Source organism: Paralichthys olivaceus, chromosome 22, assembly GCF_024713975.1.
Source record: "Paralichthys olivaceus isolate ysfri-2021 chromosome 22, ASM2471397v2, whole genome shotgun sequence".
NCBI lineage: Eukaryota > Metazoa > Chordata > Actinopteri > Pleuronectiformes > Paralichthyidae > Paralichthys > Paralichthys olivaceus.
In genome coordinates this window covers 2,580,482-2,593,979 of record NC_091114.1, presented here as the reverse complement: position 1 = coordinate 2,593,979, position 13,498 = coordinate 2,580,482, and the positions used below count along the sequence as shown (strand labels likewise).

At 39.3% G+C, this 13,498-nt stretch overlaps 1 protein-coding gene across 2 annotated transcripts in view; it reads left to right on the top strand.

The window, feature by feature from the left end:
• Positions 1 to 13,498, top strand: part of eml3 (EMAP like 3) — a 47,925-nt gene that overhangs the window by 32,697 nt on the left and 1,730 nt on the right. For both annotated transcript variants that reach the window (XM_069518424.1, XM_069518423.1), the window contains 14 exons: positions 2,368 to 2,437; positions 2,566 to 2,676; positions 3,644 to 3,739; positions 5,909 to 6,043; positions 6,677 to 6,815; positions 8,123 to 8,274; positions 8,395 to 8,520; positions 9,279 to 9,410; positions 9,552 to 9,619; positions 10,135 to 10,223; positions 10,972 to 11,069; positions 12,094 to 12,181; positions 12,265 to 12,363; positions 12,454 to 12,584. In XM_069518424.1, coding sequence (XP_069374525.1) covers positions 2,368 to 2,437; positions 2,566 to 2,676; positions 3,644 to 3,739; positions 5,909 to 6,043; positions 6,677 to 6,815; positions 8,123 to 8,274; positions 8,395 to 8,520; positions 9,279 to 9,410; positions 9,552 to 9,619; positions 10,135 to 10,223; positions 10,972 to 11,069; positions 12,094 to 12,181; positions 12,265 to 12,363; positions 12,454 to 12,584 — 1,534 coding nt within the window. The remainder of the gene's footprint in view (positions 1 to 2,367; positions 2,438 to 2,565; positions 2,677 to 3,643; positions 3,740 to 5,908; positions 6,044 to 6,676; positions 6,816 to 8,122; positions 8,275 to 8,394; positions 8,521 to 9,278; positions 9,411 to 9,551; positions 9,620 to 10,134; positions 10,224 to 10,971; positions 11,070 to 12,093; positions 12,182 to 12,264; positions 12,364 to 12,453; positions 12,585 to 13,498) is intronic.

Genomic DNA, 13,498 nt, shown 5'->3' with positions numbered 1-13,498 from the left:
ATAAAGCCATCAATATGAGCGACATGAGCAAATCATGAGACTTACTTTGTTTAGGCTGGATGACGTAAATCCATTTTGGACATAAATGAGCAGGGCTGAACAGACTGTGACAGACTGGTTGTCAGAGTCGTGTAAAATAATTGATTTATCTTTTTTTCCCAAATTCATATACAAAGTCCAAGAACATTACATTCCTGAAATAATGGGGAGGGAGTTACTTTGGTTTCCAAATGCTTGATGGCTCGGAGGAAATGAGGGTTGAACTGTTCCTACATTATAGTCCATAGTTATTTAGGCAGTGACACTGTTTTTATTTCTGTAGTTGAGTGTTCCAGCACATTAGATCTGGAAGCAAGAACTGACTCTTGAGGTTCAAGAACTGACTTTATTTTACATTTTGAACTGACCTAACAATCAAGCTGAATTACAATTAGTTTTACAGCATTATTAAGTCTGTCAATGTGTTCCTTTGTATGATTTCTATTTGGCTCGCTATCACTGAGGCAGTTTCCTTTTCCCTGATGGATCAGAGCAATTTTCTTTTTATGTAAATATATTACATTTCTTTAGTTGTCAACTCATGTTTTCTCCCCTTTTTTGTCACAGTCTTTTTTGGGCTGCTGTGTGACTCGGCAGAGACAGAGTTGGCTTAACCGAGTATTATCAGGGAGGACACCTGCTAATATCTATCACAGTGTTCAAACAGGCTCTGACAACGAGGGGCGTGAAAACTAAAGCTGCAAACGCTATTAACACAATGAGTTAAATGACTGTGAAACCTCTGCAGGTCCCCTCACTCATACTGATTTTTTCAGCTTTCAGTGAAAAGGCTTTGATAAAGCCACTACATCTACCTGCCTAGTTCCAGGTTCAGACAGACACAGTTAAGCTACTGTTATGCTTTGTACATCCGCTATTACGTGAGGGTCTGCTAGAGTTCGAGGGATATAAATGTCGTAATCAGAAGATGTATGTAAGGCTTTGTGTAGATGTTCCCCATCGCCACTACTGCACGTACCCTTGTCCTGATGGACTCCAAACATGTATATACATAGAAGAAGTACATGTCCATGGTCTGTACAGCTGTTTGTGTGAGTGTCCACAGACTATAATACACAGTGCAGCATTTAGCACCTTAAGAGACAGTTGTTTTGTCTGGAGTTGGTGGAGATGAAAACAGAGCTAACAGAGGAGTGAGTATTTCATGTACATTCATCAGGTTAACAAAAACATGATTTGTTTGTATGATTTGAAAAAGCTTGTGTTGCTATGTGTTTGCTGGTTGTGTAAACGGGTAACTATTTGCTTACACGTGGATAATAATAGGGTGATAATCCTTAATTATTTTAGCTTGAGGAACAAGTTATAAAATTCTGAGCATTACATTCACTGTGAATATATCTATGCAAAATATGTGTAAGAACCCTTCGGACATTAAGTCGTGACGGATACAATCCCATAAAGATATTTTGCCAGCGGGCAGTCTATCTGCTAATTCCACAGACGTCTGTGTGTCTGTATGTGGTACTCATATCGCATGAACTGTTCATCTAATTGGCTTCACGCTGTGCATGTGTAGTGATAATGAACAAGGAGAGTGCACTGCAGAGTTTGGTGCGATTTGTAGAGGAGGTTCATTTCATTTATATAAATTAGATAAACACGCGACCAATGCCCTGTAGTAGTAAGTAGGGACAGGGCAGTGTGCTAACAATCAGTCTGTGGACTGAGTTGAACGCGTCCTGTTCTATGACTTCAGATAAACTACAGCATTGGTCAGCAACTGGGTCAAACTGTCAAAATTGTGCCAGATAATTTTTCTCCGATAACAAATAATCATTAATTAATAAATGAGACACAGACAGACAGCCCCGGAGCTGATTTCCATCATGGCAACAACATCCACAGAATCACTTCCTGTTCAATGTAAATGCACCACATTCATTTTTTTTGCTGCTTGTGAACTTGAGTCTGTAGATTGTGTTGATTGTTTAACAGACCTTAGGAATAGCCAAAAATTACAGCAATTCAGTAAATCTAATATTGCACATTCAATTTAATTTTATGAAAACATTGACTATGAATTAAATATTCAATGCAGGTAGGATTGAAGAAGAGTTTTCTAACTTTGCTCTGCACCAAAGAGTGTTTACAAAAAGCTCTGCACACAAGCAACAAAAAATGACAGTAAGTGTTTGAGGAGGCCTCACAAATGTCAAGGAATAATTCTGAAGTGGCTCCAGACAATCAATGTAGGCCAAGCAAACAGCCAGTTCCAAACAGACAGGTTTAGAACAGGTACTGCACCAGGATATTTAAATGTGTTTTGTACCTTCCTGTTATTGAGTTGAATTCCTTCTCCTGCAGTCTTACCCTTCATCCTGACAAAGTGAGAGTGGCATCTGGCCAAACAGCAGGGGTGGACAAAGACGGCAAGGTGACTACTGCAATCTAATGCAAGGCCCCTGGAAGCTTTTGAAATGCTATACAATGCATTTCTGTATTTTACAGTTCACTTTGAAACTCAAACCATCATGAGCGATAAAGTTTGTGCATGTATGTTAGCCCCTGCAGCCCTGTGTTCATATCTGGGACTCCACCTCCCTGGTGACGCTGCAGCAGATCGGCCTTGGAACCTTCCAGAAGGGAGTTGGATCAGTTGCATTTTCTTTTGCCGTGAGTACATGTGTAACATCTACATACTGTCTGTCTGTCTCACGAACTGTTCAACTTTTTTGACTTTACACTTTGATATTCTAAGTGCTCCAGAGACTGGTGTGATTTGGACACAGTATTAATAAGAATTAAAAATAAACATGTGACCAGAGCTCTGGAGTTGTCAGTGGGGGTTGAGCAGTGTTCCTTCACTCATCCGAGTTGAACATGACTTCCTCCACATCTTCAGATCAAATCTAGCAGTGGTTTGGCAACCGGTCCAAATCACTGCCTGTGATCATTTTGATTATTTGATCATTTTCACCATACAGACACAGAGACCTTTGTGACATAGCAACAACATGGTAAACAGTACCAATCCTTTACTTTTCCTACTAAGACAAGTCCAAATGTTTGGTGTGAAAACCCCTGATGTCAAAGGCAACCAACGTTACATGGTTCCCCATCAAGTATGAACACAAAGTTTAGTTACTTTGCTCTGCACCTGAGATAGTTTATAAAAAGATCTGCACTTAATGTCCAGCATATTAACAATAAAATGGCAACAGTATATTGTAGAACTGTTTGAGGAGACCTCATTATTGACATGGAATATTCCTGGAGTAGCTCTGGAGCCAAGCAAACAGCCCATTCCAAACAGGCAGGTTTAGAACAGCCACTGCGCTAGTACTGTAGAATCTCAAATACTTATTTACGAATGATTTAGCCCAACTGTATTGAGGAGCTGGCCTTTAATTGAAACATATCTCCTTTAACAGTTGTTTCACAAAAAAGGAAAAACACAGCATCAGTTCTCCTATAAGTCTTTGTGAAGGTTCTTACAGTTGCTTCATACCAATGAAAATGCCACAGTCTAATTTATAGGACATCAGTGATTTGATTCAGTGCTGATTGAATCAGTGCTGTGGAAATGTGCATCATGCTAAACGTTGACTGGCCCTTGTGTGTTCTGTGATGTTGTTTCCAGGACTCCGGAGCCTTCCTGTGTGTGATCGATGACTCTAATGAGCACATGCTGTCAGTATGGGACTGCAACAAGGGCACCAAGTACGCAGAGGTCAAGGTAAAGAGAAGAACCTACATGAGCCTAATGGGTTTAGTCATGAATTTTTATTAACCATGATGCAATAATAAGAGTTGTTATAATACGGGCGTTAATATACTGATTTTGGAGGATCCGCCAGCAAAACTGGAATATAATAATCATAAGGTTTTCATGTGTGTACAATCACCCAAGAGTAAAAAATTATTTAGAACGAGCTCTTTGTTATTTACATAGGGATCAGGTCGTTGAGGTACCATCATGTTTCTTTAGTAAGGGGGAGGGTGAGGGGAGGGATTGGGCAACCTCACGGCGACATAAATCCTACACTCTGAACCTTTAAACTGCACCGGGGGGGTTGCAGGCGAGTTTGGGAGGCTCAGTGAGAGAGACATGAGGTGAGGTGCGAAAAACAACAGGATGTTATTGGCGGACTCACAGACACGCTCAGCAGATCCAGCAGTAGCAGTGGATGTGACACACTGCTCATGGTGGCAGTGAAGTCAAATCTAAACATGCAGACCTAGTACACATTAAGAATAAAGTACTCCAGAGGATATCGTATTCTCTTATGTCCGTGCAAATAGATATCCATGTGTATGCTTAGAACACATTTAAACGTAGATGCTCCTGCTGAACAGCAGAACTAAAACTTCTCTAAAGTCATCTTGCCATATTTCTATGCACACTCTCATCTGTGGGTAGTTTTACTGGTCCACTTTTGAAGAAATAACTACATAAATAAAGATATAGGTGGTTTTTGGGGGGGGGGGGCTGTTGTGAACAGGCATTCGCTTGCTAACATGTTTGACATAATAACTTAATGAGGTGATAGTATGTTGGATGTTGTGTTTGTCAGGACACAGATATTATATCATATCAAACTTATCTGACTCAGGATCCTTATAAGTCTCATTGAGCCTGTTTTACATCATGTGGTGCTTATGAAAAACCCTCCCTGAAGACAAAGTATGTGAATCAATTCCCAGTGTGACTGCATGCCTTTTATAAAGAGGGTCTGTGTGGAGAAATGTGATGGGCATTGGGGAGGTAGTGTGTCTCTCTGATGCTTTTCTGGGCTTTTATACCAAAATGCCTCAACTTCCCGGAGAGCAATTTCAGCACGGCTGTCATAGCAACAGTGTAAATATTTTATACAGGGAATTTGTTTGCATTCGTGCATATATAAATGTGTGTGTGTTCTCTAATGCAGTAGGAGGAATATACAGGCGGCCGTTTGAACTTGTAAATCATATCAAGTCAAGAATTTATTGGGCAAGGTAGCATCCCCTCCCCTGTGTGGTTCAGTGGGGGGAGGCAGCTTGGAGCTGGACAGGCCAACGCTGACTGTATAAACATACGAGTTCATCCAGCAGGAACAAGATAATTATACCCCCCACCCCCTCACCACAGCAGCTGCCATATGCCACTTTACAGTGAGGCCATGAATGGAGCTTTTTGTGTAAAAATTATGATTCAGTACGTTCTGCACATACTATGTACATGAACATTGTAGACCTGCCTGTTGTACTGTGTTGTATGTCACAGAAAATATCTAACGGAAAAACATCCATCATAGTTCTATTCAAATTTCTGTTTATAAAAAGTTGAAAGTAGGGCCAGAAAACTCTGGTTTCCACCAACTCCTGAGAAAAATATCTGGCTCTTAACCTTCCAAATGCTTCAGGGTGTTCACCAGCTCATCACACTCTTGAGCTCAACAGTTTGTCCATTTTCAAAACATCAACACGTTTAAAACATTTTATCAGTTGCACAAACATTAAATAAAATATAGATAATAAAAAACTACTCAAAAATAATCGATTTTATTAAAAATACTAATGAAAATAGTAATCTCTTCTTGTAATTGTAGCATTTTAACCTCCTTATCAGACTATTAACTATACCAGAGGATCTATTTCAGTTTTTCCAAATATTTTTTCTCTTGGCAGATGAACAGACTTTGCCTCTTCCCCCCAGTTCAGCTACTTTCTCCAGATTTTTCACTTTACAGATTAATGTACAAATGGACAGTAGAGGGTTAAGAGCCTCTTTTTGTCTCTGGCCTGGATTCAATAAGGAAGCGCTCCACTGTGATGTTGCTCTCTGCTTGCTGCGTCCTGTCGTACAATCACTGCATGTTTTTCCTATTTGTTGGAAGTTTTCATGACTTTCTGTGTGTGTCCTCAGAGTACCAATGAGGCCGTGTTTGCTGTAGAGTTTAACCCAAGCGAAAGCACCAATATCATCACCTGTGGTAAATCCCACGTCTACTTCTGGACTCTCAACGCAGGGCAGTTTACCAAGAAACAAGGAATCTTTGGAGTAAGTTTATTTGCCCTCTGTAATTTTTAGTTGGCGCCATTGCTGCATCTATTAACATGCAGGAGGTAAGATTTATGACCTACACTGCAGGCAGCCACCTGGGGGTTATGGTCATTGGAACGTACAGTAAAGGGAAGTTAGTAGCTTCCTCAGTTTAAAGGGCTAAAACAAGAGAACTGAAATTTGAGATTAACCACACTGATTCAGAAAAGTAAAAATATCATTTCTCCGAAAACTGAATCACTTATGATCAGATATAGGTTCTAACTTTTAACTAAACTGATTTGAACCAGTAAAATTTGTTAGTAATCCAGCACACAAATCTGGACCAGAAACATACATCCCCAAATCACAAGAAAAACAAAAACTGAAACAGTTCTAAGCCGTAAAGGTTCACTTAAAAATCTATTTTTCATCTACATAATATACAAAACATATATTTAGCCTATACAGTACATGCATACTGCCTGGTCAGTGTCACTGAAATGAATCATTTTTATTCAAAGAAGAATAAAGTCAATTCAATTAAAAAAATGTTTAAAACAAATGTTCATAGTATAGTACCAACTTTAACAAAGGTATATTGCATGTTAATATGGTTATGAACAAAAGTCTCTTTTTTTTCTGTTTCAGAAATACAAGAAGCCCAAGTTCATCCAGTGCTTTGTGTTCAGTCTGACTGGAGATGTTCTGACTGGAGACTCGGAAGGCAACATCCTGACATGGGGAAAATCAGCTGCAGATATCAAAACTCTGGGTAAAGGAGCCAAAGGTCAGTGCAAAACTAGATGTAAAACTCAGATTTGAAGCTGAAAGTTGAAGAGTTGATGTTAGAGCCCGGGTTTAAACTGGTAACAGGATTTAATGTTTAGGCAGTTAGATGTATTTTTGACTTAGTCAAACCATGAAGCCTTGCGAAATAACAAAAATAACTTTGATTTCACATTCCTGATTCAGAAGGAGCTCTTTCAAAATAGGCAGCGCATGATTCACATGCGCTGCCTATTTTGAAAGAGCTCCTTCTGTATCAGGAATGTAATGCTCTGAATCAGGTTCTATCTATATATACTGTAGCTGTCAGAAATTATTCAAACACTTTTTGTCGTTGTAGATTTAGTTCTTGGGTAAAATTATTGTTTGGCTGATCAATCTACACTTAATAATCAATAGTGAACGCATGTTTTAGCAATATTTGCAAATTAAAAATCATTAAATGAAATTGCTTTTGTTAAATTAAATTAAACTATATTCAGGCTATTAATTCAGAACTTTGTTTACATCTACTCCTGGCAGACACTCTTATCAAAATCAAATTATAACTGAGGAGCATTTCTAAAGCTACTGCCTAGTAGTGTTCACAGACAGGTTACTGTTTTGATTTTTTAGATTTGATTGTTTGTTGAAGATGGTGTTCCCTCATCCATGTAGATATGTCTTATGTATTTAGATCCAATGGGGACCAGCATAGTTGGGTAATATCGACATTGCAGTAATAACTTGACCCAAGGAAATGGTGTATATTGCAAAAAGAAGGGGTCCCAGCACAGAACCATGGTGTCTCCCTGTTGGGGAGGGGACGGGACAAGGATGTGCTTTGCTGAGCTCTGTTGAGATGTCCATATTGGAGACATCTGATAGCAGGATGTGGTGATTCATTGTATCAGAGGCTGCTAATTGGTCCAACAAGATAAGAAACTATAAGGATGAGCTGCACTTTGAGCTGCTCTTTGGGTTTCAAACACAGACAAGAGAGCCAATTCAGTGGAGTGGCAGCTCTTAAAGCCCAACTGATTTGGATCAAGGAGGGCCTTCCATTTCTGAGACCTTCGTCTTGAGGACCTTTCATTGTCCTGAAGACGATCCTGTGTTGTCTTGGCTTTTTGCTTTGTCACCACAGTCACCAAATGTCACAGGCCCAGGGTTCTGAAAAAAAGTTTTCTTTAAGGATCCTGCTGTATTATCAATTTTTTGGGAATTTTTGAATTAGCCTTAGTCTTTTCTGGGTTTAAGGTCCATACTTACAAATACAACTTTCAAATTTTTCTTCTTCAAGCTTAGTTTGTCTTTCATTTCCCACAGAGACCCTTCAGATAATGCGTCAAACCAGAGCCCATGAAGGCAGCGTGTTCACCCTGTGCATGCTGCAGGGCGGCGCTCTGCTCAGTGGAGGAGGGAAAGACCGCAAGATCATCCGCTGGAGTGCTGATCTGGCACCTGAGAGAGAGTGTGAGGTGAACCACAACTCTGTGTGTGTGTGTGTGATGCTGGTGGACAGGTCTCAGTTTAGTAAGTTAATTTACTCTCTAATAAAACGAAATGCTTTTGGATTAATATTAATTTATTTTTTTTAGATTCCAGAAAATTTTGGGGCAGTCCGCACCCTCGCTGATGTGGATGGGGAGGAACTGTTAGTTGGTACGACACGAAATGCGATCCTCAGAGGCACCTTCTCAGATGGATTTGTGGCCATTGTGCAGGTATGCTCATAATGTAGTTCTGTATTAGAATTGTCAGGCTTTTGGATGATTGCTTGTGATTCTTTTGGACTGAAGCTGATGGACACTAAATGTATTGTAGTAAAAGTAGAAGTTGGCTACTCCTGACTTTACTTTAGTTTTATTTCAGTATAGTATATATCTATATATAAGTAGAGTCAGTATGAAAATAAAATAAAAAAGTACAAATAGGAATAGAATACGATGGAAATTCACACAGATTTAAAACATAAGAAGAGTACATTAGTGTAATCAGTTATTTGAAATATACATTTATACATAAAATCTTCAATATACATCACTGGCATTTAAATAACCCACATTAGAGAGACTGTGTGTTCATTATTCTCTTCAGTGTCACAGACAGATCAGGGTCAAATTCTTTTGTCAATTTAAAAAACAAAATTATTGGTTGAAGGTTAAAGAATGGATTAAAATGACTGTTTGTATAGATAATAATTTATAATAAAAGGGGTATTTATTTTTTGATTCCGCTGATTTCATATATAAGATCATGTGTTTCCTTATTAAAATATCTTTGCATACTTTTCAGCATACACACATCCTCCGAAGCAGCACACTCACACCATAGAATTGAATTTTAAATTCTAAGATCAGTTGTTCTCAGAAGATTGATCACCTAAGGCACTGGGATACCGGCAACCACACATTTCATCTTTTACTGAAAAAGATGAACACTGATTATGTTGTGTCACTTCGTTTGTGGGTATGTGTCTCAGGGTCATGTAGATGAGATGTGGGGACTGGCCACACACCCCTCCCAGAGCATATTCCTCACCTGTGGTCACGACAGGCAGGTGTGTTTGTGGAACACAGAGGAACATAAGCTGGACTGGTGCATCAGCCTGGAGGTAGGAGAACCATTTTCCCATAATGCACCAACTTCATTCGCAGTGAGGACATTTTTCGGAAAACAGTAATAGTGTTTATACTATACTTGAGACTCAGCACTGACAGGCCTTGTTCTGAATACCCCTGTTTGTCCTTGACAGGAATATGGACTGTGTGCTGACTTCTGCCCTAATGGATCAGTGGTGTCAGTCGGCCTCAGCACAGGAAGGTAATGTAAATGGTCTGTATTTTAACTGTCTGTATTTATAGGGATTTCTAGGCTTGATGCTCACTCAAAACAGCACAGCACAGTTTTTTGCCATTCACACATCTATGGGTAGCACTTTTTTTCTATGAGGTTCAATTTGGAGTTCAGTATCTTGCCTAAGGACAATGCGGCATGCAGATGGGATTGAACCGCCGACCTTCCTGTTAGAGGACAACCACACAATATTAGACTTAAAGCAGTCTATGAGCTGAAAAACGTTGTATCAGACAATGAAAATAGATTCAGTTTGTTATGTTCAACATGTGAAAATCCTGTATATGCAGGATTTTGCAGACTGAACTGCTGACACATGATTGGCTGATTATACAGGTGTAATAAAGTGCTTGCTGAGCGTATGGGCAGAGGAGAAAGAATATAATATACAGACGTGACTCAAAGAGAGTGAAAAGACTAGCTTCACTAAACCTTGCTGTAAAACATGGTGTTACAAACATTGTAATCAATTCTTCCTGCAGGTGGATGGTCCTGGACCTCCTGACTAGAGAGGTGGTCTCTGAATCCACCGATGGCAACGAGCAGCTGTCTGTCATGAGATACTCCCCAGGTCAGAGTTCACTGCTTGCTCACTACTCTCTAACTACTCTCTATCATAAAACTGGGTTTAATAGCAGGGATGAGGACTTTGGTATGTGACGTCATCGTGGGATTGGTTTTAATAACCATTCTGTGTTTGCTTCTTCGCGCAAAACACATGCATTGAGATGGTGCTACTACATCCTGATAAGTCTGCAAACAAGTGGTAATTTGATCTTAATTTAAGATATTCTTTTGTCAAATTAGTGTTTATTTTATTTTTTAATAAAACATTTTGGGCCATTCTTATATGATTGGATTCAGGGAATGGGGATGTCGGGGTTAATGGCTGGTGCACTAACCACTACACAATGGGAGACCACACAGATGGTTTTTATTTCAGCATTTTTAACTGTTGGTTGTAAAGATGTGATAAAAGATGAGGTAACTACATAAACAGCTATTATGCATATATATAATTAAAAAATATACTACTGGAGTCATTAATTAATAATTGAATCTAAACATATATTTGTAACTGCAGTTTGAAAAGGAAATACATTTTATTAGAATTAAGATTACACATTTTAATCAGGTTAAAAAAGCAGTTTCCTTTCAACATTTCTATTTCCTTGCTGCCTTTCCTGTCTGTTGTTGTTCAATTTGCTGAGTCATTTGGTGATTTTTTGACAGTTTTGTATTATCTTTGTAATCTGTAATCTTTGTAAAGAGCTAAAATATCAGCCTTAACTAAATGTCAGTGCCTCTTGTGTGTGCAGATGGAAGCTTTATGGCTGTTGGGTCTCATGACAACTTCATTTACATCTACAATGTGACGGAGAGCGGCCGGCGCTACACCCGCTTCGGGAAATGTAACGTGAGTTAAATATCAAATGACCATCTCTAAAAATTCCAGTTTGTTCCTCATGTTTTGTCATGATCCAGTCTAACTTCCTGTAAGTGTGTTTGTGCTATGCCTGCTCACCCATGGGGTGGCTGTCACTGCTAATGAGTTTTTCTTCATGAAGGATGTAAAGAATACCACCAAAAGTCTGCTGATATTCAGTATATATGTATATTTACATTTTTTTTGTCCACAAATCCAATGTGCAGAGCCAAACCAGTAATCAACGTCTCAATTACAGTCCCACTCCCTTCACAAATGTATTTTCTGCATGTCCTCCCCACTAGGCACTGCCTCTCTGCTGGGTAGATATAGTATGACACTGACAGGTGGTTGGAAAGGGGAAGAGAGACAAAAACACCAAATTGTATATCCCCAACCACATGATACATTTTAATCATGACCTCTAGTTAGTGATAGATCTGTTTTGTCACTTTCTCTACTTATTTCAGCAACCTTCCTATCTTAACAAGACCATGTGGGTGCATATCCCAACATGGGAGATGCCAGACTTTATAAAGCATATAAGAAGAAACCCCTTAAGAAAGAATCCAACCTTCACATCAGATTAATATCCAGTGAATATGGGTGTGTGGCATGTCATTGAAGAATCAGTCATCTTGTAATCAAAGGTAAAAAGCCAGTGGCTTATTCTGTGGATAGATAACACACACAAATATCTGACACTGAATCTGACTTTAAGAAACAAACTGGGCCCAACTTAGAACTCCAGTAGGAGACAATAGCCTTAGAGCCACAGACGAAGCATTTTTTATCGAATATATATATATATATATGTATATCAGTTAATATATCAGTATTAGACATTTTTAGATTCTATAATATTAGTATCCAAAAAATCCATATCGGTCAGGCTCCAGTTGCTTTGTCTTTTTATGGGATTCATTGACAAGAAAGACAATTTAGAAGGCCCCAGCCTTCTTTGTTAAAAGTTGGGTCGTGGGGCACTGTGTGATCTGCTCATCTCTCCCATTAGGGTCACTCCAGCTTCATAACTCACTTGGATTGGTCCAAAGATGGGAAGTACATTATGTCTAATTCTGGTGACTATGAGATCCTTTACTGTAAGTGAGCATATACATGTAGCTTATTGCACTGGGGTCCTCAGACAACATGATGATCTCCTCCTCTGACTGTGATTTCACAGGGGACATCGCGGCAGGGTGTAAACTGTTGAGGAACCGCTACGAGAGCAAAGACAGAGAGTGGGCCTCCTATACCTGTGTGCTGGGCTTCCATGTGATGGGTGAGCAACACCTAGTGCAACATCTCAACCCTTTCACGTGCTGTGGTTTTTCTCTTCGTGTGAATGACCGTGATGCTGTTGTTGTTCCAGGTGTGTGGTTAGAGGGCTCAGACGGCACAGACATCAACGCCCTGTGTCGCTCTCATAGTGAGAGGATGGTGGCTGTAGCTGATGACTTCTGTAAAGTCCACCTCTTCCAGTACCCCTGTCCTAAACCAAAGGTAAAAACTATTTCCTGAGATATGTTCGTCTGATTATGCATGCAGAGAATTTTTTTTTTTTAAACTGCCTCCATAACATAAAGAGGGAAAACTTGTTTTGGACTAACATATACAGCCCCGAGACCTCTATTTGAAAATTGCCCTGAGATAACTTCAGTCATGATTACGCAGCATATACACAAATCTGACCTGACTTAAGATGTGTAAACAAACACGTAAACTTTTTATGTTTGTTGAGGATCAAGTAGCAATGTCCATTCCACATGACCACAGTCACTGCCACCTGCTATCTATCACCCTTAGTAACCCAGCAAACATTTCCTTAATCTGGGGGCTGCCTAATAAAGCATTTTTGTTAAAGAAGAAACAGTAAATTGGGGAGAAAGGTGAAGATGGGGTGAGGGGGAGAGAAAAATCCTTCCCTCACCCAAACAGATAAAAGATACACCTTCAGCTTTATCTAAGTTTTAGTTTAAGGGATGATAAGTAATCTTATTCTATTGCCTGCTAAGTAATACCTACTATCTCTGCTTGTCGTGCTTCACTACAAATAGTTACTAGTTGTGGTGTTATAACTAGTATTAACATTTTCTGTAATAATGCACCTCTAAAGTGTCTTTCTAACTATTTAGCGGTTTTGAAATATGGCAGGATTTCCTCATTTCTTTTACAAGGGACACCTGAGAACAAAACAAGACAGTTCACTTAAAACAATCACTAACTTTATTCAACACATTTGAAAGCAGAACTTTGAGTTCCTCAGGGGGAGGCGCTCTGCAACTTCACTTTTTCCAACCACCTTTCTTTTACCCAATCCTACCTGTAGTTTTAAAAAGAAAAATCCTGCAATATGTATTTTCTTCAATAATTGCAGCTCTGTCATTATTATCACACGCCTATACAAAGCTGTTTTT